This window comes from Equus caballus, chromosome 22 (assembly GCF_041296265.1).
Source record: "Equus caballus isolate H_3958 breed thoroughbred chromosome 22, TB-T2T, whole genome shotgun sequence".
NCBI classification, from domain to species: domain Eukaryota; kingdom Metazoa; phylum Chordata; class Mammalia; order Perissodactyla; family Equidae; genus Equus; species Equus caballus.
The window spans coordinates 18,770,339-18,796,081 of NC_091705.1; the positions used below are offsets into that span (position 1 = coordinate 18,770,339).

At 44.1% G+C, this 25,743-nt stretch overlaps 1 protein-coding gene and 1 long non-coding RNA gene across 4 annotated transcripts in view; one reads left to right on the plus strand and one right to left on the minus strand.

Annotated features, from left to right (window-relative positions):
• CDS2 (CDP-diacylglycerol synthase 2) overlaps positions 1-25,743 on the minus strand; it is a 57,556-nt gene that overhangs the window by 27,813 nt on the left and 4,000 nt on the right. Inside the window, exon 1 of one of the 3 annotated variants that reach the window (XM_005604493.4) lies at positions 10,782-11,312. The exons of 1 other annotated variant lie outside the window; for it this stretch is intronic. In XM_005604493.4, coding sequence (XP_005604550.1) covers positions 10,782-10,808 — 27 coding nt within the window. In that variant the 5' untranslated portion in view covers positions 10,809-11,312. Of the gene's footprint in view, positions 1-8,273; positions 8,552-10,781; positions 11,313-25,743 lie in introns of those variants that run through there. One more of the 3 variants, XM_070247746.1, reaches the window with a different exon arrangement.
• LOC138920213 (uncharacterized) lies at positions 11,807-15,206 on the plus strand. The gene is made up of 2 exons (XR_011431023.1): positions 11,807-11,935; positions 13,250-15,206. It is a non-coding gene; the product is annotated as an uncharacterized lncRNA (long non-coding RNA).

The window sequence follows — 25,743 nt, forward strand, 5'->3', positions numbered from 1 at the left end:
TCTTCCCCACTGCACGGGTGAACCTTTGGGAAGAGCTGTGGACACCCCATCCCCCTCCCTGACTGTGCAACATTCTTCAAGCCACAGCAGGCCACTTTCACGCCCAGCCATTCCACTAAAGCGCTCTCCTGGGTCAACAATGACCTAATCACTAAACCTGTGACTCTCAGTTCTCATCTCGCTCAGCCTCATAGCAGCTTTTGATGCTTTATCGGGAAACACTCTTCCTTTGGTTTCCGAGAAGCACATCCTCCTGCGTCTCTGGCCAGCCCTTCTTTCGCCTGCCTTCTCCTTGGCAACTTCTTTCTCGACCTGTCCTTTGGGGGTTGTGCAGGGTTTCATCCTAGGCTCTTTTGTTTCTCTACTACCCACTCTCCTTGAGTAATCTCATTCACTCTGATGCCTCTAACTCCCTCTTCTTGAGCTTCAGACCCATCTAGCCAATTGTACTAGATGTCTCCCCTTGGATGTCCCATATACATCCGAAATTCTCCATGTGTCCAAAACCAACTTCACTCCCTTTCCCCTGAATTCTCCAGAGAGAAATGTGGCCATCACCCTCACTGGCTCCTCCCCCAGAACTATCTATCATCATGTCTGTTCATGCGACCTCCAAAATGGCTTTCAGCTCCATCTACTCATTCCCATTAATTCCAGCCAACATCACCCCTCCTCCTCTGGGTAACTGCAACAGCCCAACCCGACACCTCGCCTCCAGCCTTGAGTCACTCCTACCTCCACTCTACTCCTTACACTGCACCAAGAAGGACCTTCCAGAAAGAAAATCCGACCACATCACTCCCTGTCCTGAACTCCTTCCAGAGCTCCATGGACTACATGAAGACCATTTTCCCACCTCTGGTAATCTGAAGGAGAGACTACACTCCAGGATAGGTCTAAACTTTTTTAAATCGTGTACAAGCCCTTCTGGGATCAGGGTCTTGTCTACCCTTCTAGCCTCATCTCTCACAGCCGTTCTGAACTACAGTCAGTTCCTAGAATGAGTTGGATTTTCTCACCTTTAAGCCTTTTGCTCATTCTGTTCCTACCTAAAACAGTCTTCTCAGACACAACTCTCTTCTGGCCAATTCTAATTTATCCCTTGAATCTCCGCTAAGAGATCCCTTTCTCTCCAAACCTTCTACCACTGCCTGTGTGTCCAAGTGGCCCCCTGTCCTTCCCCAAGTGTTCCCCACACTGTATGAGCTCCTCCTGAAGACCACATCTGTCAGGGGCAGGGGGAATGGGGAACCATGTCGACTTCCTCATGTTCTAGCATGGTGCCTAGAACAGAGAAGACAGTAAGTAGGTCTCACCACATCCGCATAAGCAGCCACAGCCCACCATTCCAAGAGGATCCAGGATTTACTGGATTGGTAGAAAGCTGGGCAACACAGAGCTTAGTTCAGCAGTTCGACATTTTCTGCACTCTTAAGACCACTATACAATGCATCCAGGGTTGAAGCTGGTTGTCCACTGTCCACCTCCTCTTCTTTCTCAGACATTGTAACAGAAGCCCTGATTTTTATTTACTTATTTTTTTTGAGGAAAATTGGCTATGAGCTAACGACTGCCAATCCTCTTCTTTTTGCTGAGGAAGACTGGCCCTGAGCTAACATCCGTGCCCACCTTCCTCTACTTTATATGTGGGACACCTACCACAGCATGGTTTGCCGAGTGGTGTCATGTCCGCACCCGCGATCCGAACCGGTGAACCCCGGGCCGCAGAGAAGCAGAACGTGCAAACTTAACCACTGCGCCACCAGGCAGGCTCCAGAGCCCTGATTTTTATCTGGGCTTAGAACCAAGACTACATTTTCCAATTCTGGCTGATGAGACGTTAGCAGAAGCGTTGTGTGCAATTCTACCATTCTTCCTTCCTGCTGACTGGAATATGGACAAGCTAGCTGGAGTTCCAACAACCATCTTGGCCTTGCGGTGAAAAACCACCTATTAAGAATGACTAAGCAACAAGAAGGAAGGAGTAGACCATGAGGCAGAAACTACCTACAGAGGAGGACTCCACAAGACAAAAGCAGTATGGGCCCTGGACTGCCTATTACATGAGAAAGAAAAGTGCTTCTGTTTTGGAGGGACACTGTATTTCTGGGTTTTCTGTCATTTGTGGCCAAATGTATCCTAAATGATACAAGGGATTCCAAAAAGCACAGGATTTGTGGTAAAGGTATGTCTGAGAAAGAGTTCAGAAAAGAGGAAGGCTGCCTGAATACAAGGCTCTCTAATTCATACAGACCCCACTGGATTGGGTCGCAAGCTCCTTGAAACTGCCAATGTCATACACTAAACCAAGAGTTCGGGTGACACAGAATAAACAGGAATTCTCCTTTCTCTCAACACTCTCTCCCATCTTCCCTGTTAAGGCCTCCCTCTGGACTCAATGCATCTGTTTACTAAAAGAACAAGTGTACCACTCTAATCTAGTACCAGCCATCATCACAAGACATTATTTAATTCGGGATAGAGACTACCAGAGGTGGAAAAATCACCTCTGTCTCTTGGGAGGCTCTGCCCACGGTCCAGATCTTCTGAACCATGTTCTGATGATTTCACTTGTTTTTCCATTGTCCTCCAGGGTCAGAGCCAAGACACCAAAAATTAGAAGCCATGCTGCAATCCAACAGGTCCTCGTATCATGAGGCATCTCTTTCTAGGGAAAATGAGTCATCAGCCTTACTGGAACAGAAAGCAATTTTTTTTTTTAAGTTTCCTCTTTACTAGAATAAGCTTCTTCCAAAAAACAGAGTATGTCAAATATTGCCAAAAGATCTAAAAAGACGGGAAAGAAAAATATATTTGCAATCTCAAAACTGAGCTCAAGGGTGCTCCCTAGACCTCTGCCAGGAAGTGGAACCAGGACCAGCTGCTGGGTTCCCTTATCTGATGAGCCCCTCAATCAGAAATCACCACCCAGTACCTGCCTCAGTGTCACCCATCTCCGACAGTGCTTTCTACAGATTTTACTAGACAAGGGAAGTGAACAGGAGAACTGACGTGCCCGGGTCTCACGCCCCAATCTCCCTGCCCCTGTAGATGAAGAAGCAACCCGAGCTGGCTACTGTGCAGGAAGATTATACTGTCACTTTTTCGGTATTCCTGGTTCATAAAATAGATTCTAATATTTCTTCCTTGAGGAACAGGAAATTAACAGTGTTCTCGATTGTAAAACTGCCATATTAGCTGAAAAAGTTATGAGAGCAACAATGCAAAATAGCTTTCCTTTCCTTGATAAATTAAGCATGCCTGGGAAAAGATGAAATAGGAAAATGAGAAAGCCATTTAAGAAATAAAAGACTCCTATTGACCAAAGATAGGTCAATTTCAGCACTAAAATAAATAATAAACTAAAAGTAATTTAAACACAAGTATATGAAAGTCTGTGAATTCATAATGGTAACTGTAAGAAGCCACATGGGCCACCTTTGAAGGTTTCTGGGATACAAGAGCATTTTTTCGAAAATCAATAATTAAGAGGAAAGAGTGTTTATCACACCCTTTCTGTACAATGAGTACAAGAGAATTAATTAAACTATTCCCTGTGTTTGAAAACTTCCTTTAATAAAACCTTTTTTTTAAAAAAAAAAAAGGAGCGCATGGTCAGCTGAACTGCAAATGACTTTCAGATATCCAGTACCTCAGAGGGGAAAAATCAGTGCGATGTCCCAGGCTCTGGGGACAACAATGAAGCTAAAACTTGTAACACATGAAGTAAGTAACACAGCCTCCATGCTGCCAAATCAGATGGACTTTCCACTCTTCATCTTAGAGGACCTCTTGGCAATATCAGACCTAGTTAACTGTTTCCTCCTTGAAACATTCTTCTCTCAGCTTCACGATACATACTTTCTTTCCAGGTTCTCATTCGACCTGACTGACTGCTCTTTCTCAATCTCCTGTGCTATTTTCACTCTACCTGACCTCGACATGTTGGAATGGCCCTGGGCTCAATTCTGGACCCAATATGCTCTCTCCCTAAGTATTACCATCCAGCCCCTTGGCTTCAGTTACCAATTCCATGCCAATGACTCCGACATTTCTATCTCCAACTCCAACCTCTTCTCCAGTGTCAAACCCTTATTTCCAACTACTTCTGACATCTCCACCAGAAAGTTCTCACAGGTATCTCAAATATAATGTATCTACACAGAACTTCTGATGTTACCCACAAAACTATTGGTCCTAAAGTCTTGCCTACCTGGCCAGTTGATGGCACCACAATCTGTATCCCACATAAGCCCAAAATCTGGGAGTCATGCTTAATTGCTCTCTTGTTTTCCCCCAGGCACTGGACACTGCAGTTGCCTCCTCCTGAAAGCCATTCCACTCCTCCTCCATGGTGTGCAGGAGCCTGCACAGGCTAATTATTTTAACCCCACCCCCTTTCCACAGTGACAGGTTCACAAACAGGCATTAAACCCCAGCCTAAGACCATGGGCACCATGACTGTTCGAAGTAGGCACTTGGCATAAGATGGTCCAATGAAATGAGAGCTCCAGCATGTGGTTAGATGGCTGCAGAGAGAGACACTTGAGCTCTCTTTCCCCCATGAGCCTGAGGAGAAAGGGAACAATGGGAGCAGCACAGCCCCAGGTGCTACTGGCACTGGGGTGGACCTCGATGGGAGTGTAGGATGACACCAACGCCTGAAAGCAGAGTGGAGGGATGACAGAGAATGGTTTAAGCCAATCTATCTCCTCAATCACTAGGCACCTCCCACCCCCCATCATCTCTCACCTGCATTGGTCTCCTAATTGCTCCTTCCACCTGCCATTCTCCTCAAAAATAGCCAGTGATCTTTCTAAAATGTCTATCAGTCCACGCATCTCCCCCATTTAAAACCCTTTAATGACCTTTCACTGCCTTAGGATGACTTAGCAAGTCCCAGCTTACCTCTCCCCTCATTCTCCACACCCCAGGGATCTCCAGGGAGGACAGACCCACAGCCATAGTGGCCTTTCTGCTGTCCCTCAATACACTGAGCTCACTCCTGACTCAGGAAAGTTTTCACTGCTCAACCAGCCACCTCCCTCAGTCTCCACGCAGACATCCTCTCCTCAGAGGGTTTTTCCGACCACCCTACTTAAAAGAACGGCCCAAGTCCACCTCCATCATTCCCTCTCCCCTTAGGCTGCTTTCTTTTCTTTATCGCGCTTACCAACGCCTGAAACTTATTATCAATATCAACTTTGAAGGAGGGTGCTAGGGGAATTCATACGGCTCCACCCTCATCTGGTCCTGATAAACATTTTTCTTAAAATAATACACATTCCTTAATGACAACTGGGACATGCATCTTTAAAACCTCCTACAGTCCCACTACCCGAAATAGTTAACCTTCTGATGTATTTCACGCCAGTCTTTTTCTACGTATCCATGTTTTTTTGTGGGGGGATAACAGTTGTTACCACACTGCACACCCAATTCCTGTGTTGCTTCCTATTCACCTCTATCATCAATGACTTAAGATGAAGCTACTGACGGCACACTAATAAAACATGCAGGTGACACATAGCTCACAAAGATAAAGACAGAAAAATAAAAAAATGTCAATGTGCTAGAAAGATGGGCCAATTACACAGATATAAAATTAGACAGAAGTTAACACAAGATTTTAACCACCAGTTCAGAAGCACAAATTAAGGGAGACATAGCTTAACAGTAAAATACACACACAGAGACTTAGGACTTTAGTTGATAATCATAGTTCACAGTTCGAATAACAGAAAAAACTAGCACAATTTGGGGGCCGGTCTGGTGGCGCAGCAGTTAAGTTTGCACATTCCACTTTGGCGGCCTGGGGTTCGCCAGTTCGAAGCCCGGGTGTGGACACGGCTCTGCTTGGCAAACCATGCTGTGGTAGGCACCCCACATATAAAGTAGAGGAAGATGGGCAGGGACCTTAGCTCAGGGCCAGTCTTCCCCAGCAAAAATAGGAGGATTGGCAGCAGATGTTAGCTCAGGGCTAATCTTCCTCAAAAAAAAAAAAAAAAAAAAAAAAAACCCTAACACAATCTGTTCAAAACAAGACAACATGCCCAAAATGGAGTCATTTATGCTAAGCCCCACGTCACCAACCACAACTTGATTTAATTACAGTTTCGGCTCTCCCAGAAATGGAATATTAAACCAGTCAGTCAGGAGTAAGTAACTTGATCTGCACTAGTTAGGTGATCTGCCTGATAGACCCGTCATCCCCCCTAAAGAAAAGTAATCTTGCAATAACCAACGCACATGACCTTGTTCCGGCTCCCTTCAGCCTATAAAAGCCTTTCATTTTGTACATTTCCTCAGAGCTCCTTTCTATCTGCTAAATTAGATGCTGCCCAATTCATGAATTGTTGAATAAAGCCAAGGAAACATTTGAATTTTACCTGCTGAATTTATTTTTTCAAATCTTAGGCTATATTAACACAGGTATGGTCCTGCTCTAGTTAGCACTGGTCAGACCTCACCTAGGGGCAAATATGGCCACAACAGTGCTTAAAATAGGAAAGACAAAAAGAGCAAGATCTTACTTAACAGAAACAGATGAAAAAGCCAGAGGGGCTGAGCCTGGGGACACCCAGGGAGTGAACCTGCATCGCTGCAGTGCTAAAAAAGTAAAAAACAAGTTTATGTCCCTAACCAGGGGAAATTATTAGGCAAATTATGGTAAATCGACTTTCTGTGCAGCTATTAACAAGACAAGTATAAAGACCACGCAGCAACATGAAAAAGGCAGAATACAAAACCACGGCCGTACTGGGTTTCAGCTACAAAAAGCACGAAGACAGCTGACGTGCGTGTCAGTTATCAGTGTCAGTTATCAATCTACTGCCTCTGGGACTGCTTCCTTGGTGACACTGCCGGGCTGGGTCAATCCTGATCTGCTAGACATCTAGTATTTTATTACCCAGCTTCAGTTCCCCTTTCTGTGATAAAAGTGCCTTAAAGTTGCTTTTGGGTAATCCTCTCCTCCCCTACCAGGAGCAGGCAGGTAATTTAGACCTAATTAGTCAGAGCACTGTACTCCCTTGACCACAACCACGGGGTCAGAGGTGGACATACCTCCCAGTTACAGCAATTCCCCGTACGTCTTCTGGAGCCCCCAGGAATAAGGCATGACCTTACCCACGGGCCTTTCACCTGCTGAAGAACATCTTGCTACCAGGTGAAGCCTAGAAATGAAGCCAACATGAAGGAGATCCAAGAGATGGAGGGAGACCAAGGCTTGGTGCCATTTGAGCCCCTAGATTAAACTAGGCCTGAAGCTAGAATTCTCTTGCTCTTTAAGTTACCTGCGCTAATGGATTCCTTTCTCCCTTTTAATCAAGTTTGAATAGCTTCCTGCATTTACAACTAAAATAGTCTTAGTTTTCTTCCTCTCCCGGCACATATTCTGTCTTCTTCCTCTGCTCACGTCCTAAATGCCAGAGCTCCCCAAGGTTGTTATTTCTACACTGCACTCGTTGATGAGTGATCCACTGCCATCAGCCTCTATTCTATGGACCCACCTGCTCTATGTCCTCTCCCCCAAGCTACAGCACTACATTGCAACCTGCCAACAAGACACCTCGATGTCCAACCAGCACCTCAAACTCAGCAGGTCCAAAACTAATCACCTCCTTTCCCACCCACACCAGCTCTTCCTCCTGTTTTCCTTCAAGACCCTAATCTACAAGAGATGTGTCCCATGGGGAACACTGATCCTCATCACCGTCTCCAAATCCCCAGCCCTATACGTCATCAGTTCTCACAGTGTGATCCTGTCACTACAGCGTCTCTCCTTATGCCCATTCTCACTGCCAGCAGCCTTGCTGGAGTCTGCACATCAACCCTTCTCTACTACAAGAGCCTCTCAATTGGTTCCTCCACTAATTACTCCCCTCTCTAACTTACTCCTCACAAAGGTGCAGACTAATCTTCATAAAGCACAGCTCGGATTACACTCCTCTTCCCCCCATTTTTGTCTAGTGAATTAAAGACAAAGTGCCTCCCACTGCAGGTCCTCCACACTCTGCACACACTATACACTCCAGCCAAGCACAACCACCCACTGGCCCTGATTATACCCACCCTTCCCTCTTCTCCCCCTTGGCTCTCAGCCTTTTCTCCTCCCTGTTCCTCCTCCTTAGAAGCACTAAGACTCCTCAAGGAAAGTCTCCCCTGATTCCCGTCTATAGCAGATAGGAAAAAAAAAAAAAGCCCCCTCCTCAAAATAAATTAACTTCCTAGGAATCTGTGAATACTACATTATGTGGCAAAAGACATATTACCTTATACGGCAAAGATGTAAGTTAAGGATCTTGAAAGGAGGAGTTTATTCTGGATTTCCACTCAGGCCATAAATGTAATCACATGTATCTTAGTCCTTATAAGAGAAAGGCAGAGGGAGATCTGAGACAGCCAGACACAGAAGAAGGCAACGTGAAGACAGAGCAGAGACGCAGCTACAAGTCAAGGAATGCCAAGTCACCAGAAGCTGGAAAGAGGCAAGGCATGGATTCTCTCCTAGGGCCTCTGAAAGGAGGGCAGTCCTGCCAGCTCCTGGACTTCAGCCCTCCAGCCTCCAAAGCTATGAGAGGAATTTTCTGTTGTTTTAAGCCAGCCAGTTTGTGACAATTTGTTAGAACAGCCCCAGGAAACTAACACGCCCTCCTGTTCCCCAACTTCAGCTCTCTTCCAAGAAATCTCCCACAGCACGTTACATGTCCCCACACCCACTGCCACCATTTGCTGTGCTTTGTATTTACGTGAAGAGGGCACAATCTAATTTAGATTTAGATTTCAAACTCATCAAAAGCGAAGACTGTCCTAATCATCTTTGTTTACCTTCAGAGCTCCTTGTCTAGAATCTGGTAAAAGCTCAATGAGAGTTTTTTAACTCACTGAATTTTAATCAACTTCATCAACCTTTATCTACAAGGCCTAGAAAAATGGTTGCCAGCATTTGTGTGGGGAAGACATCCTAGAACTACAATCATTCAAACGCAACTAATGACTAAAAGGCTGCATCTTCAGCCCTTCCCAATGGTGAAAATGACTGGGGGGCGGGGAGCCCCTAGGAGACACCCATAAAACCCAGAGTGGTAATGAGCTTATTTCCGGACAGCAACTAATGTGTTGCCATGAATAATGGAATAAGTAGACAGAAACCTTTTAGAGCCCTAAATGATTCAATCCTGCCCTACAGAATGTGTAGATCTGTGCAATTTCCATTCATTTCCTGTGAATAATGGGAAATGCTCCAGGCAGAGTCAGAACACATCTGTCCTTTGGGCCAATTGGACTGCAAACCGGAAGACCCCTTCCAATGCTAACACTGCAAATGCTACCCTCATATTTAAAAACCCCTGCTCTAGTCCTCTCCATAACATCACTGCCACCTGAAATTATTACACACTTGTCTGTCTCCCACACTGGAACATAAACCCCATGTGGAAGGGATTTGATTCACTGCTGTATCCCTCAGCCTCCAACAATGCCTGGCATATAGATGAGCCTCAATGTTTTTCACAAAGGGAGGGAGGGAGGGAGGGAAGACGACAAGGAATTCAGTCAAGCAGTTCTCCACTTCTGAGTCTGTAGGTTAAAATGTCAGGCATAAATATCACATCACAAAAGCCAGCCACTTTGCACAACATGTCCCCATCTCACCACGTTTAACATGGATGTGCAGGTTCCATACGAGGAATGAATGTGAAATTCTTCCTCAGAATGTCATAAAGATGAGCCTTCAAGCATCCAGGAGAAAAGAGGTAGATAGTAGAACGAGAAGAAATTTCAAGCAGTTTTGGACTGCTTTCACCTCCAGCATTCTTGCAAAAAAGGAAATACTTGCCTCTTGCATCTTGGACTCTAGAAGCTGAGCTCCCTGACAAATTGGATTCTGCTCCAAGGAAAGAGAGGCAGATGCATCAACCAAAAAAGAAATTACAGGACTGGCCCGGTGGTGCAGCAGTTAAGTTTGCACGTTCTGCTTGTCAGCGGCCCAGGATTTGCCGGTTCGGATCCCGGGTGTGGACATGGTACCACTTGGCAAACCATGCTGTGGTAGGCATCCCACATATAAAGTAGAGGAAGATGGGCATGGATGTTAGCTCAAGGCCAGTCTTCCTCAGCAAAAAGAGAAGGATTGGCAGTAGTTAGTGATGCATGGTCGGTGAGCCGAGGAGTCAAAAGAAAGATTTCTTGGACTCTCAAGATGTGGCAGTAGTGCTCTTTTATTTAGGGAAGAGTGTGGAATAGCATGGGGACAGGACCCACGGGCAAGAGGAGCTGCTGCTGCCCCGGCTACTGCTGCAAACACGGGTGGAGAGTAAGGCTAAATTTAAGGCATAGGTATGTGAGTTATCTCTTCACAAGACAAAGGAAAGAACATGTAAAAAGGTTAAAATGGTATCAGTGCAGGTGGGGTCTGCCCATTGCGTGGTCCCACAACTTTTAGATAAGAATCAAATGGGATTAAGTAAAGGCCAGAAGCCACCACCCTAAATCAGTTACATGAGGTTGCCAGACAGTAACCAATTTAAGTTCTTGCCTTCCCCATTAAGAGTTTCCAGAGATAAGGCCAACCCCCTTCTTCCTGGCACAGAGAGGGAGGCATCCTTACAGATAGAGGCTTCCCTTACAAATGTAAATGTTTCTCAGCAAAGGGCAAGCAAACTCCGGTCCTCGGAGCCTGCTTCTCATCTGCAGTTTTAAAATTAACCAGCCTAAAATCCTCATCAGTTAGCTCTGGGCTAATTTTCCTCAAAATAAAAAAAAAAGAAGAAATTACTCACCATCTTAATAACAAATCCAACAGTCATGGCCACTCAATCTTCACGTTCAACAGCCTGGCTATTGTCTTCACCCAACTCCGTCAGAGCTGAGGGTTGAGGTTTAATGAATCGAATAAACTCAAACACCTCCGTTATCTGGTATCAACAAAAAACCCACTAATCCATAGTGAAATTTCTAGGTAACCAAAACTTAGCTGCTTCAGCTATAAAAAACAGCTTCTTTTAAACATTTGGGGTAGCAAATCTTCCACCCAAATATTACTACGCACCTCTGCAACAAGGACACTTAAACAAGATATTACCCTATATTTTTGCTGTTGTTAAAAAACAAAGTTCAATTAAGTAAATTTTAAAGCTCTTATTGGCTTTATTCGATGACTCATGAATCGTGGAGCATCCAATCTAGCAGACAAAACAGAGCTCAGAGGAACTGTACCAAACGAAAGACTTTTATAGGCAGAAGAAAGCAAGAACAAGGAAGTTCCATGAGGCTAAAAATAAAGCAGATTGGTTACTGCAAGGTTGTTTTCCTTTAGGGGATGACAGGAGTCTATCAGGCAGATTACCTGCTTAGTGCTGATCATGTGATTCCTGGTTGACTAGTTTCAGATTCCATTTCTGGAAGAGTCTCAGTTTGGTGCCGTAGGGCTTAGCATAAGCAACTCCATTCTGGGCCTGTTGTCCCATTGGTAACATCTTGAATTTCCACTGCTCTTCTGCAGGTGCAGGCCTCAGCAGCGAAGGAGTGAGGAGGCTGTCTGCCCCAATAATACAGACCCTGTGCTTCAGTGCTCAGGTTTGACTCCTCGAGTTTATCCTCCCTCACTGTCAGGCCACTTGCTATGGGTATACCTGCCTCAAGGGCATTTCCAAGTACCTCTCTCCCAGAGAACTCTATCAAGGGTGGAGAACTCAGGAGGCCAAGGCTCTTTGAACTAGGCCTGAGCTAGGGATGGACAGAGCCAGTGAACAGTTCACAGCCCGAGAGGGCTCTCAGGCTGAACGCCCAGTCAAGGACGTCTGGGCGTGGACTGCAGGACATCGGCCCCAGCATTCTCAGAACATTTACTTCAAGAGGTCCTGGCTAGGAGCAACAACCTCTCAACCAGAAAGGCTTGAGGATGGCGAGGCAGCTCAGCACTTGGGTCCTGCAGGTAGGTACTCCGGAGCCTGAGGGAGACACGAGGTGGGAAGAAATCTATCCACAGGCAAAGCCTACGGGCAGGGAAAGGCATGCAAGTCAGCACAGTGCTTTGTGGGATGAGGGTGGGGAGCTATGCATGGCAGTCCAAGTCCTTTGTTACATCTACAGGCCATCTATGCCTCTGCAGAGTTTCATTCTATTGCGGGGTGGGGGCAGAGGATGACTGCCACAAAAGCCTCCAAACCACACAGCCTCCAAAGCAGTGAGCAAGTCTACAGAACTCATATTCACAAAAACATTCTCAGTACTTAAGAATGGCAATAGCGGAATTCACTAAAGCTATATGAATAATGAATGTCAATCCTGTAAACACAAGAGGGAGTGAGAAACTAGACATAAAACAGAAAAGGCTGCCGCTGACTTTCCAAAGAAGCAAGCCCCTCCTTCTCTTGGGGGAGAGGGCCTCAGAGGCACGGGGAAGGGGCGCGAGGACCAGCTATGCGACGCTCAGAGGAATCACATCACCACCTGGACCTCAGCCTCTTCACCTATAAAATAGAAACAATTCCCATCTCAAGGGTATTGCGGAGTTAGAATAAGGTGAGGCTATGTTTTTCAAACTGTGGGACGAGACCCACTGGGTCTTAAAATCAATTCAGTGGATCCCAACTAGCAAGGAAGAAAATAAACCACAGTGCCGGAAGTCAGGCAAGTGGCCGCCCTGAGAAGGCAGTGATTAGAAGGGATCGTGAGGGAGCTTCCCAGGTCCTGGTAATGATTTGTTTGATCTGGGGACCGGCTGCAGAGATGTGCTCACTTTACAAAAAATCACCCCACTGTATAATCATGATAGGGACCTATTCCTGCATGTACATTACACTTCAATAAAAAGTTTACACAAAAAGTAGAATAAGAATCAAACAGAACAGAAACTTCTGAATGTATCACAGATAGTAAAAGTACTGCTTCATGAAACTTTTGTTGCAAAGTGACATATACATACAAGCTTGTACTGGGACAAAGTGTAAAATGTATTTATTCCTGTGGCTCGAGGTCCAAAAAAGCCTGAAAGGCCCTGAGGCAATGCAGAGAAACGTTATAAACTAAATCATCACACAAATGCTGGTTGTTACTTGGGGGCAGGAATAAGGGGCAGACACAGCACTGCTGAACTTTTACAGACGAAAAACTAAAACACAGCGCCTGTGTGGTACAAAGGCACTCTAAATGACGTGCTCTCCCATCGCCCCACATACATCTGAGACTTACCCACACTTGCAGATCCCCACTTAGAAGTCTTTTTCTTTCTCTCCATAACCCTCAGGAGGAGGAAGAAAATCAACCAATAAAGCAAAACTTCTGCCTTAAGACTAATTCCTACCCCAACTCGAAGAATTTCCAAAGTAATGATGAGACGAAAGAACCCCAAGACAAACAGGAAATGCTGTCTTGGAACCAAAAACCACAGCACACTCGCAATTAAAAGGCTACAGTCTGCTCCGAAAAAACAAAGAATCCTCAAAGTTTGAGAACAACAGGTGGGATTCTTGGGAGCTGAAAGATGAAGATGAAAAGGGCTGCAGTGGTCTCGTCATTTCCCTACCGCCAGAGTCAGTTCCTCAGCACAGAGGGAAAGTCAAACAGAAATGCTATGCCTAAATCAATGTCACCACTGATGTATATTTTAAAAGAGCATTGCATTTTAAATTTTAGTAAGCTTTAATTTTAGATTTAGCACATTTTAGCAAATTTTAATTTTGAACAAAATGTAAATTTTACTTACTTTATTGAATAACCTATATAGGAATAGTAATTTTTATGTTTAGCATTTTAATTTTTATGAATTTAAGTTTTTACTTGATGTTCTGTAGTGTGTTCAAACTTTGTGCATCTGAATCACTTTGTCTTTTTCATTTCACAAATTCTAACCACTTTTTAACAAAATGTTGGGGTTGATACTAAGCACATCATACGTTAACATCAGCATGGTACTGCAATGCTAACAGTAAATAAACTGACATGCCAGTATTTTCTTTTTGCTCCACAATGCTAGTCACTAAGCTCAACAAATTCCTCCTGAAACCAGAGGCCTGGTTCACTGCTCAGCCAGATGCTAATCTTCACAGCTGACTTAGCATCACTCAAACTCCTGACCACCTTATGTGCTAAGAACAGCCAAGTCTGACAGCAACCAGGAGTTTGACAAAGCCAGCAGGAGAGCTGAGCCTTTGAGCTCTGCCTACTCTCTGCTCCCTGGGACATTCAGCTTTGCCACTCCGCCAGGAACCCCATGACAGATCATTATGCCTTTACTGAATCACGTGGGAGCTACAGAAATCCAAGACAAGGAGCCCAACTCCAGAGACTTCACCTGCTGAGGAAACAACACTAACCAGGACTTGGACAGTCAATTTCCACAGAAGCCTGGAGAAAAGAGGGTGATGAAGAAATGGGGTGCAGGAGTCGAGAGGGTTCCATAGAGGAGGATGCAGCCTGAGCTGGGCCTCAGGGGATAAGGGCTCCTTGCCACGCAGGCCTCACCCTGGTGTAGCCCCTAGCCTGCCTGCACCCTGCAGGGTCTGCGCCGAGATGCCGCTGCTGCCAGCTTGCAGACACCAAGAAACTCAGTGGCCACTGTCACCATCTCCTCTCTCTGAGACCATGCAGCGAGGCAAGGGCTCCCCCACCACCATGGCCCTGCTGGCTCACCCTGAGATGCTTACAGGTCCTCCTGTGTGAGCAGCTCTGCCCAAACCATGGAAGAAAAATGATTGGGGAGACCAGGAGGCCAGGGAGGCAGAATGACTACAGCAAGGAGCATGGCACTCAGGTTCAGCCTACCTGGGTTCACATTCTAACTTGAAGTTCAAGGCTTTTTGCTCATCCCTATAACATAGGAGCCAATACTTCTGATAATCCAGCAAGCCCACCTCTAGAAATATATACGAATGGCCAGCTAGTCACTGCATGGTCAGGCCTTGTAATAACATCACAGCCCTGTTGAGAAGCCCCCCTGCCCCAAATCCGCCCTAGGCTACCACAGTGGCATGCTTGTGAAAAATGGATGATCATTTTTGAAAATCCTTTAAGAACAATACCAGTTTAGATCTTTCAACTTCTTTAACTATTAAAAAAACTCTTACAAATCAATGAGAAAAATGTAAACATGCCAACCAAAAAAAAAAATTAGCAAAAAGGACAACTTCCCAAATACCAATAACCTGTATCCCTTATTTAACCTAATAATCAGTGACATAAAAAATAAAAAGGCCATGAAAAACCATTTTTCTCACATCAGACTGAATGAAAAGAATATTCATTGGGGAATAGAGTTGGTGAAAACCAGTACACTCATATAGTACTCAAAGAAATGTAAATTAGTACCACCTTTCTGAAAGGCAATTTGAAAATATGCAGTAAGAGACTTTAAACGGGGGCGGGGGCTGGCCCCGTGGCCAAGTGGTTAAGTTTGCATGCTCAGCTTTGGCAGCCCAGATCCTGGGTGTGGACATGGCACTGCTCATCAGCCACGCTGAGGCGGCGTCGCACACAGCACAACCAGAAGGACCTACAGCTAGAACATACAACTATGTACTGGAGGGCTTTGGGGAGAAGAAGAAAAAAAGAAAGAAGATTGGCAACAGATGTTAGCTCAGGTGCCAATCTTTAAAAAAAAACCAACAAGATTCTGCCATGATCTATTTAACAAAGATGGGGGGAACGCCAAACAGACATTTTAAAACTGTAGAAAAAAGATTAGCAGGACATGATGAACGTGTTAACACAATTACATTCTGGGTAATAAAATTAAAGGTAAGTTAAATGTATACATTCCTGTCACCTTCGTATTTTCACCAAACAAGTATTGCTTCCATAATTTAGAAAAGTACAAAATGGATATATCTCAGCCTCTCACTCCTCTGTGCCAGCACCTTTACTGGCTTCCCCCTAAACTCCCTGGCATGGCCCTTAAGGGCCTTCCAGTCGGGACCCTTGTCTCATTCTCTGTCCACCTTTCCAGGCACATTCCTGTTTTTCCAGCTCAAATGTCACCACCCCCATCAAGCTCCATCCTCCACCCCTCCCCAGGCCATGCTAAATACCTCAGAAGTTTGAGTAAGCCCTAAAGTCACATACATGACCTCGTGAGGCAATATGACATTCTTCAAAGCAACCCAAAGAACCAGCACCCAGGGTCGGCTTTCACAACCACATTACCTACACGGAACCCATCAAAGCTGAGATTACTGGTCAGTGAAGGCCAGAAGGCCTGGGCCAAACTTTCCTGAAAAGGAAGGGCCCTGAAAAATCTCAAACTGTCCTAGTTTCCCTTTCCCTTTTTGATCCTCTGGACACCAGAAGTCTTGGTTTCTTCAACTTCAAATAGTGGCTCATTCTAGCATTTTGGATGTTATAAGACCAATGAGAAATGTAAGAGTCACGCGTTAGAACACCAAACCCAATAACTGAAGTAATTGTTCCCTGAGATCTAGGAAACAAGACATCTGACCACAGCTCCCAGGACTCAAGCGAGATTCTCCAGAACGATGAGACATCACTTGTCTGACAAAAAGCCCCTAGGAAAGGCAGAAGAAATGGTTCTTTGTCAGAAGTTCTCAAAATAGCTACTCTCGAGTGGCACGTTTTCAATATACCAGTATGTGCAAACTGAAAATTCTCTGAGAATTCTGTGGAACAGATAAGAGACAGAAATGGCAACTGCTAAGAGAAAACTGGATGTTTGGCTGACGTTCCTGTGAGAAAACAAAGCTCACATGGCTCTAGCTCTCCCAAATCCATAGGAAGGGACAGATACCAGCTCAACACAGCGCAGACTGGATTGTAGTGAGGGATTCTATTCACAGTCGCCAAAGATCAGCAGTGAAGGGGGTCCCTGGGCTTCTACGAGCACCCTCACACTCAGAGCAGGATGGGACACCATAAACCTACAGTGGAAGGCAACAGAGAAGACTTATAGTCTATGCCTTTGGAGCAAAGCCCATGGGAAAAAACAGCCAGAGGTAATCAGAACTCCGGCCAGCCGGCAGTCTCCCTGGACCACATGGGACATAATGGGGCTATTTCCCAACCTCACCCTTCACTTGCTCTTGCAAGGACCTCTCATTTAGAAGACTCTATTATTATTTTGAAGACTGCATGTATTAATAACTGATTCATTTCTCCAAAGAGAACTGCCACATGGTGCTAATAAGAGCCTAACCTTCAGGCAGCAGGACACCTGAGTCTCAACGCCACCTGCCAGGACCTGTGCCACACCTAGCAAGGGCCAACATCTAGGGAACATACACTTCTGTTGCAAGGGCAGGAAGGGAGTGCATGTGTGATGAAAACTTTTATCCACAGTCATCTGGTTAAAGCAGCACCATTTCTGGCTGCCTTCAACAGGTCATTTCCACACAATTTCCTAAGAATTCAAGACCATTTTAGGTAGCAATTACTGCTCTGTCCTATGAGAGATCAAAAGACAGAAATGAAATGAGGAGGGACACTGAACTGAGGGCCTGGGTTTTCCTCTACTTCTAGAAAAGTGGTGCTGGACGTACTTGGGAGCTCCTGGGATGCAGGGAGTTTTCTCCGCATTATGTTTGTCAGACATCTAGGGACCACACACCAAAAGATCCTCAAGGCCTGTGCCTTGAGAGTTCTCCCACTGAGGAGCAGGCAGCTGCCTGTGCTTGACCCCCGGCCCTTCTTTCCCATCCTCAAACCTGAAACAGTCCCCCTTTTGTCTTTGCCTGTCAGTGACTCATCTGCCTGCCACCACTGGAGGAGACCCTCAGCCACCAAAACCAGTCTCAGCTACTCTCCACCTGCATCTTCCCACAGTTTTTCTTCTTCGTTGCTTCGTAGATCTCCTGCCAATTTTTAACAGGCATCTTCAGGCCTTTGGAAGTGCTCAGAGATCACTGGTTGTCCCAACATCCATTCTCCTTTTCTTCCATTGTAATAGGAACCCCAACGCTTAGCCAAGCACATGGCCTCCTAGAAGGGACATTTCCCAGCTTCCCTTGCAGTCACGCAAGGACACATGACAGAGTTCTGGCAAATGGGATGTAAGCAGAAACAGTGAGTGCATTTTCTAGGAAGTGTCCTTACAGGAAAGGGGCAGGCCTCTTTCTCTTTCCCTTCTTCCTGCTTGCTGAAAAATGGATGTGATGGTTGAAATTCCAGCAGCCTTCCTGTACTAGAGATGGAAGTCACACACTCAGGATGGTCCAACAGCAAGACAGAAGGAACCTGAATCCTTGACACTGTGAAGCTGCTGGAATGCCAGCCTCCAGACTTCTTTTATGTGAGAGAGATATATATACTTCTACCTTGTTTAAGCCACTGTCATTTTTGGTTTTCAGTCACTTACAGTTAAACAGGGCAGGGACTACTTTTTGGCATAGAAGTCTGAGATTTTGCTGTAACGTTTAAAGAAATGGGTTATAAAACACACAGTGCTAGTTATTTCATAAGGTAACAGAGGCTTAAAAATATCATAAGAGCTTAGAAAAGTCCATAAAATGGCAAATATATGGATAAAGGTTTACTGTTCAAAAAAACTTGGGTCCCCTCACCTTCTGAGATGTCATCTTCCATAAAATGATTTTTGGGCCATTGTGGGAAATAATTTGGCCAGCATAAAACATGTCTACTTCTCATTCTACTTGCCTTCTCTGTGGTACTTGACACTGACCTCAAAAACTGGTTCTTTCAGGCTTTGGTAGCAAACCACACTCTCCTGACTCGCTGGTCTCCGACCCTGTCTCCTCTCCTCCATCAGCCGACTCCAACCAAACACAGGCACTTTCCAGGGTCAGCATCAGCTCTTGCCCTTCTTAATGTCAAGAGCAGAAGCCCAGAATTCACAGGTGTCATCAGTCAAGAGGAGCCATTTTTATCCTTCGCCACACAAACAAAACACACAGAAGTGCTGCAACTACCTGTTTTTAATGTTGTAAGATCAGCTCATCTCTCAAAACTCAAAACTTCCTGTTGAGGAGGGCAGAGAAAGCCATGCCTTTTGAGCTCAATATCCCCCTGAAATGAATGGCAACGAGTACACTAAGGAATGAAACCACAGTCTTAGACAGAAATAAGAGGGAACAGGGATCATCAGTGGATATGAGATTTCAACGAATTTCTGGATGACTAAGTAGATTGAGAGCTAAAATAGATGAAACAAAACAGAAAATGCAGTCAAGAGTATACACTTCAGGAAGAATCCAGGAAAAGTAGGAGCCCTCTGCCCTCTGAAACCCTGGAGAAGCTCTGCACTGAGATCTGACACACGGAATGGTAGATGAGATTTAGGGGGTTCTGCTCCCAACCCACTCAACCTAAAATGAAGCCTTCAGGCAACAGGTCCCGTCTGCAGCTTAGAGGTCTCAGTCAAATTCCCAGTCAGGAGAGAGGTGAGCCAAGACATTGCTGCGTAACTCCCCTATTCTCTCCCTTGTCTGAATGGGAAAGCTTATTTGGGTTATCCTGCCCCACTTCATCCTGTCCCTCTTCCACAATTGTACTTGGAGGGATGACAGATAACCCTTTAGTGCATGGTCATCAGACCCAATGAGCAGATTACTGGACATCAAATGTCAATGCAGAACTCTGAGGCACATGCAATGACCAGTAACTGGATGGGGCTTTGTGCTGCCCGCCTCAGGAGGAAGTGATGTGTTCTGCAAGCCAGAAGAGGAGGAGACTAAACCAAGCGCGCACGCTCTGCAACTTTCCTCGGATAACATTTTCCTGGGAAGACATACATGGATGGTTAACAGACAAACTTCACAGAATGCACGTGATCCTCAACATGATGTTTTCAGTCAATGTTTATACAGAAAAAAATGTTTATTTATGTCTCAAAAATCCATCAACGTTTTTAAGAAAACAACGCATGGGAACATTTTTGAGTTACATTTCAAGTAACACTGGGAGAAGGTCAGAATCATGAGACAAATTTCAAAGCACTAGGTGAATTTCCAAAGAGACGTATGGTCTCCAAAGGTACTGGTATTCTGAGAGGCACGGTGGCAACAAACGCTTTGTGAACACACGAGGAGCTTTCTTTTAAAAAACAGCCTGATGTCTTATAGCACCACACAAAGACATTTTTAATGTAACAAGGAATGTAACAAAGCTTTGCTCTGCAGTTTTTTCATTCTAAAGCATGGTCCACAGTAGTCCACAGGAAGATGAAAGCTTGCCAGTTCAGGAAGCTCTACAACACCACAAAAACAAAGGTAACAAGGTTACCAAGTCTGACGAGCCATCTCATGTGGACCCCATTATTACAGTGACCATACAATGTATCCTCCAAACTGGGACACTGGAGAGCAAAAGAGTGTCATCCTACTCATCACCCACCTCATTCACACAGATTAACGACTGCTTCAACCCTTTTCTTCCTTAATGAGTAGTACAGTTCATTAAAGCAGCAGTCCTTGAATGTTTTTATCTCAGGACCTCTTTACACTCCTAATTATTGATGACCTCGATAGTTGTTTATGTGGGTTATACCTAGCCATACCTGCCATTTTTAGAAATTAAAAGTGAGACATTCCTAAAATACAAGAATACGCAAGTATAGTAGTTCCCCCAAAAAATTAAAACATAGAATTATCACATGATCCAGCAATCCCACTTCAGCGTATATGCCCAAAGTAACAAAGCAGGGACTCCAAGAGATATCTGTACACCCATGTTCATAGAAGCATTATTCACAATTTGGGTTGTTTGCAGTTTGAGGCTACTACAGAGAACACAGCTTTCAATATTCTAGAACTTGTCTTTCAGTGAATATATGTACAGATTTCTACTGTGTAATCAGGAATAAAACTACTAGATCACAAGGTTTGTGTATATTTTATCTTTAGTAAATATTGACAGTTTTCCAGAGTGACTGTACCCATTTATCTTCCCACAAGCAGTAAATGAAAGTTCCATATGCGCCACATACTTGCCAACCCTTAGTATTTTCAGTCTTGTTAATTTTAGCCATTCTAGTGGGTGTGTAGTGGTATCTTATTGTGGGTTTCAATTTGCATTTCCATGATGACTAATGATGGGAAAATTTTTATTGACCATCTGAAGGGCCCATTTTTCTACTGAGTTGTCTTTTTTTATATATTCCCTTTGTAGAAATTCTTTATAGACTCTGGATATGAGTCCTGTGTCAGATATATTTTTTATAAATATCGTCTCATTGTCTGTGGCCTTTCTCTTCATTTTCTCAACAGTTCAATAAATAGAAGTTCTTAATTTTAACATAGTTCAATTTATCAATTTGTTTTTTTTAACAGGGATTTTTAAACATCACTATACCATTATCACACCTAAAAAAAATTAACAGTTCCCTTATAGTAAATATCCAATACTCAAATCTACTTGATAATTTTAATCTTTTTCTCTTTACCGCAGTTTGATTGAATGAGAATCCGACTAAGATCCAGAAATCATTAATAGGCCTTAAGTCTTTTAATCTGAAGGTTTTACTCTCTGTATCTATCTCTACTGTTCCCGTCGCTTCCCTCACTCTTTATTTTTATGTATGGGGGCCGTGTCTCCTCGCCAGCTACTTCTAAAGCAAGCAAGTCATTTGTCCAGTGCTGTTTCTCGACGTGTTCCTCTGTTCCTTCAATTTCCTGTAAACTAGCACTCAGAACCAGAGTCGTGATTAGGCTCGAGTATGATTTTTGGACAGGATGCCTCCATCAGTAGTGCTGTGTACTTCCATCAGGAGGTACACAACATCTGGTTGTCTCTGTGATGGTAGCAGCATGGATGGTTACTGCCTTGTTCTATTAATCCAATGGTGGGTGAAAATGTTAATATTCTAATTCTATCACTCCTTTTCTATTTATTCCATAAAGAAAAACTCATAATCAACTATTTGGTTACTCTAAGGTACAGTTCCTGTAGGAAAGGCATGATAATGCCTCAGAACTACCCACACTCTAAGCCTCATTGTTAGATGAGAAAACTAAAGGAAATTAGTGGTGGAACCAAGTTATAAACCAGATAGTCCAACTCCAGCGTCTGCTTGTAACCACTAAGCTATAATGCCTCTCCTAAGACAAAGAAACAAGTGAATATGTACTCAGTATTCCTGTGAGGGGAAGAGAGACCACAAGGTCAATCACTCATGAAGTTATGGCGGCTACAAATTTACGGTGGGAAGAAAATATACTTGTATCAAAAGCTTAAACAATGTACATCCCTGTTTGAGTAGGCAGTTCTAAACATAGAACTTATCTAAGGATATCATGCACGTGCAGAAAGGTTTTTTGTACAAAGATATTTCCTGCAGCTTGCTTACAATAGCAAAAAATTTAAAACAACTTAAATGGCTGACTGGTTCAATAAGTTAAGGTACAACCACACAACAAAATGACACACAGCCATTAACAATTATGCTGGGTTAAAATGTTTAAAAACCTGAACAATGTTTCGGGCATATTCTTAAGTAAAAAATGAGTTCTAAAACAATAATATACATAGTGCAGGAATGTGTAGTGTGTATAAAAAGAAAGGATGTACACCAAAACATTACCAGTGGTTATCTCTGAGTGGTAGGATTAAGATGATTCCTTTTCTTTTTGGTGCTTCTACAATGAGTATCTTTTATTTTCACCTATTTCTTTCATAAAATTAAAAAAAAAGTTTGAAATACTCTCTGCAAAGCACCCAAGGATTTGGGAAAATGCTTCTGGCAGCATAAAAAGACAAGCTATCAGATCATGCATGGTAACTATTATTACAGCCACAGGTAGCAATATGCCTGGGAGAGAGAAGGCATTTGAACAATGGGTATTTCTCTGAATGACAGGATTGCAGACGGATTCCATTTTCCCATGTACACATTTCCGTGATTTCTACAATAAATCCATGCCTGCTGAAACAGTATTGAGATGGGGAAGATCTGAAATGGACATGGAGAAAATGGGATCTAAATAGGTAGAGGAGGCGAGAGGGTGACAGAAAATGAGCACATTTCAAGGGTTGGAAATAGCAAGAGCCAAGATCCATGTCACAGAGGCACCAAGCAGGAGAAAAGGCTGGTTAGGAGAGACAGCTATAAAGGACCAAATTTAAGAGATACAAAAAAGGGGCCGGAATTCTTTTTTTTTTCTTTTCTAGAATTCATAAGGTGGTTTCAGAGCTGTTAAAAGATAAAAAGGACAGATACTAGAAGGGGCTGTGAGCAAATTTTGAAGAGAGGGAGCTCAATTAGAAGTGTTTACAACAGTGTAGTCATCAATTCCCGAAGTATGTGAAATATGCAATAGCAACAGATAAGAAATCAGTGTAACACCTGGTTAGAACCTGTGACCTGGACTGGATGAGGCAACAGACACAGGGACTGATGGATTTCAAGCTGAGCAACTCAGAAACCTGATTCTACTTGCACAGGAGACAGAAGAAGGAAGATCAACGTCCAAGACAAGAAAAGTCAGATCTAAGACAGAGTAAGTCTGCAATGACTGAGGGACATGCACCTAGGAATGTCCTCCAGACCACTGAAACCACAGGACTAGCAGGACACAGACTGTGGGGACAAGGTTCTGAGAGTCATCCACTGAGGGATCCAGAGCCAATGACAGACATCCTCTCAATGTCAGAGACCCAGGAGCAGAGAATGTTGCCAGTAACTCCTAGGTCTCAAGGGCTCTTTCAAAACCACAACAAAGTCTTCAGAGAAGCCCCTGAGGTGACCTTAATACAAAGGAGCTGCTGCCAAAGGGCAACAAAGCAAAAGAACATCTGATTTGGGAAGGCCAGCTCAGGTCCTTCCACATGGAGGGCAGGCACTCGCGAACACTACAACCTGGCACCAGTGGCTGCCTCCAGGGAGGAGAACTAGGTAGGCAAGAAGGAGGCGTTCACAGTGTACCCTTTGCACCTTTCAAATTCTGAACCACTCATTGCCTAGCCAAAATAACAGAATAAAGTTTAACTTCCTTTTAAAGGTCACTCAGCTAAGTGGGCCCTATGCCATCCCCACTGTTGAGGCAAACAGCATGAGAACAAAGATCAGGGACTGGCAGGACAAGCCGCCTAATGTGGACCAGGTCTGCCCTCGCTGGCGCTGCACCACCACCCCAACCAGGCAATCACCACGTGACAAGGTTTGGAAGGCAAGAACTCTGTCCAACGTCAGGAACAAATCAGGATTCCTCCAACAAGACCCCGGCAAAATTTAATAATCAAGAGACATGGTCTCTTGATCTCTTTTACAAACTAGAGGCAGAATATGTACAAGGCTGTGCTTTCTCACCCCTGGCACTAGTCAGGAAGGCTGGGGAGCACAGGTAACAGGTTAAGAAGCTGTGTGCAAGAGAGTTACTGTGCATGCCCGCTGGACCACTAACGAGTTCACCTATACTCCACCTATGTGGATCCCAGAAAAGAGGGAAGAGTGGGCAAATCAGAAACACTGATGCTCACATTTTTTCAAACAGTTTAAAGGATGATTATTTGCCCTATGAAATTAGTTACAAAATTCATTTCAAAAGTTTCCCAGATGCATTCAAAGGTTATATGATTTCTTCAAATCACTGGAGAAAGAATGGATTTAGAGCCAAAACTGGTATAAAATCCTGGACATTTTCCTCATGAACACAAATACCAGCCCTCCCTCAGAGCTAACAGAGACCGTAGACAGCAGACACTGGACCCAGAGAATGTTCTAAGGAGAAGGTGTGTTGAATATTCAATGAATGGTTATTGCTAGAACAAACAGTTCTGATACTAAGAGTCATCAACTGGAAAGCACGTATTGCGAGCAGGCTTACAAGGAGAAGCCCGCACGTCATTGGGCATTTCTCTCAAGGATACCCAAGGGGCTGCTCCCAGGGATGCGCTTAAAATATATAAATCACTAGGCATCCAATAACTGGGAAAACTGAACCTAGTCAACTTTTTCTACCAAAAAAAACCTTTTTCCCCAGAATCTCCACATTTACTGAGAATTTACTTTTTTTAATATATTTGACATTTTGAAAGATGTATTTTCCTATTTTTGTAGCCACATAACAAAAATAGGTGATATTTGGGCATCTTTTCTATTAACATCAATCAATGCAGAGCTTGTAAAGTCTGTAAGTTAATTCTGTACCTTGAAGGCAGCATTATGCAACATGAGGAAAAAAACAGGAATTAAGAAAACCTTCGTACTATTAACCATTCTGCATCTAACCAGCTGTGTGAGCTTCAACGAGTTAAACTCTCTGGCCTACGGCATCCTCTTGTATAAAATAAAGACCTCTAAAGTGCCTTCTAGATCTAACAACCAATGAGAGCAATTTCACATTTTTGCTTTTTTTTGGAGGAAGATTAGCCCTGAGCTAACTACTGTCAGCCCTCCTCTTTTTGCTGAGGAAGCTTGGCCCTGAGCTAACATGCCCATTTTCCTCTACTTGTTTATATGTGGGACGCCTACCACAGCATGGCGTGCCAAGCAGTGCCATGTCCGCAGCCAGGATCCGAACCAGCGAACCCTGGGCCACTGAGAAGTGGAACGTGTGCACTTAACCACTGCACCACCAGGCCGGCCCAATTTAACATTTTTAAAAGATATAAATTCTTCTAATGAAATATCACGAATCTGTGCAAACACAAAACATTTTAAACAAAATTAGCTTTTTAAAAAAGTTAATTTTAAGTAGTCATAAATTGGGAAGTAATTGAGTTTTTAAAATAAAATTCAACTGTTTGATCAACCTAAAGAAGAAACTTAAAATGGTGGGTCATATGACAAATCAACCTTTCACCTGCTCTCCCTATTTAAGTCTGAGAACCACAGTTAAGGTT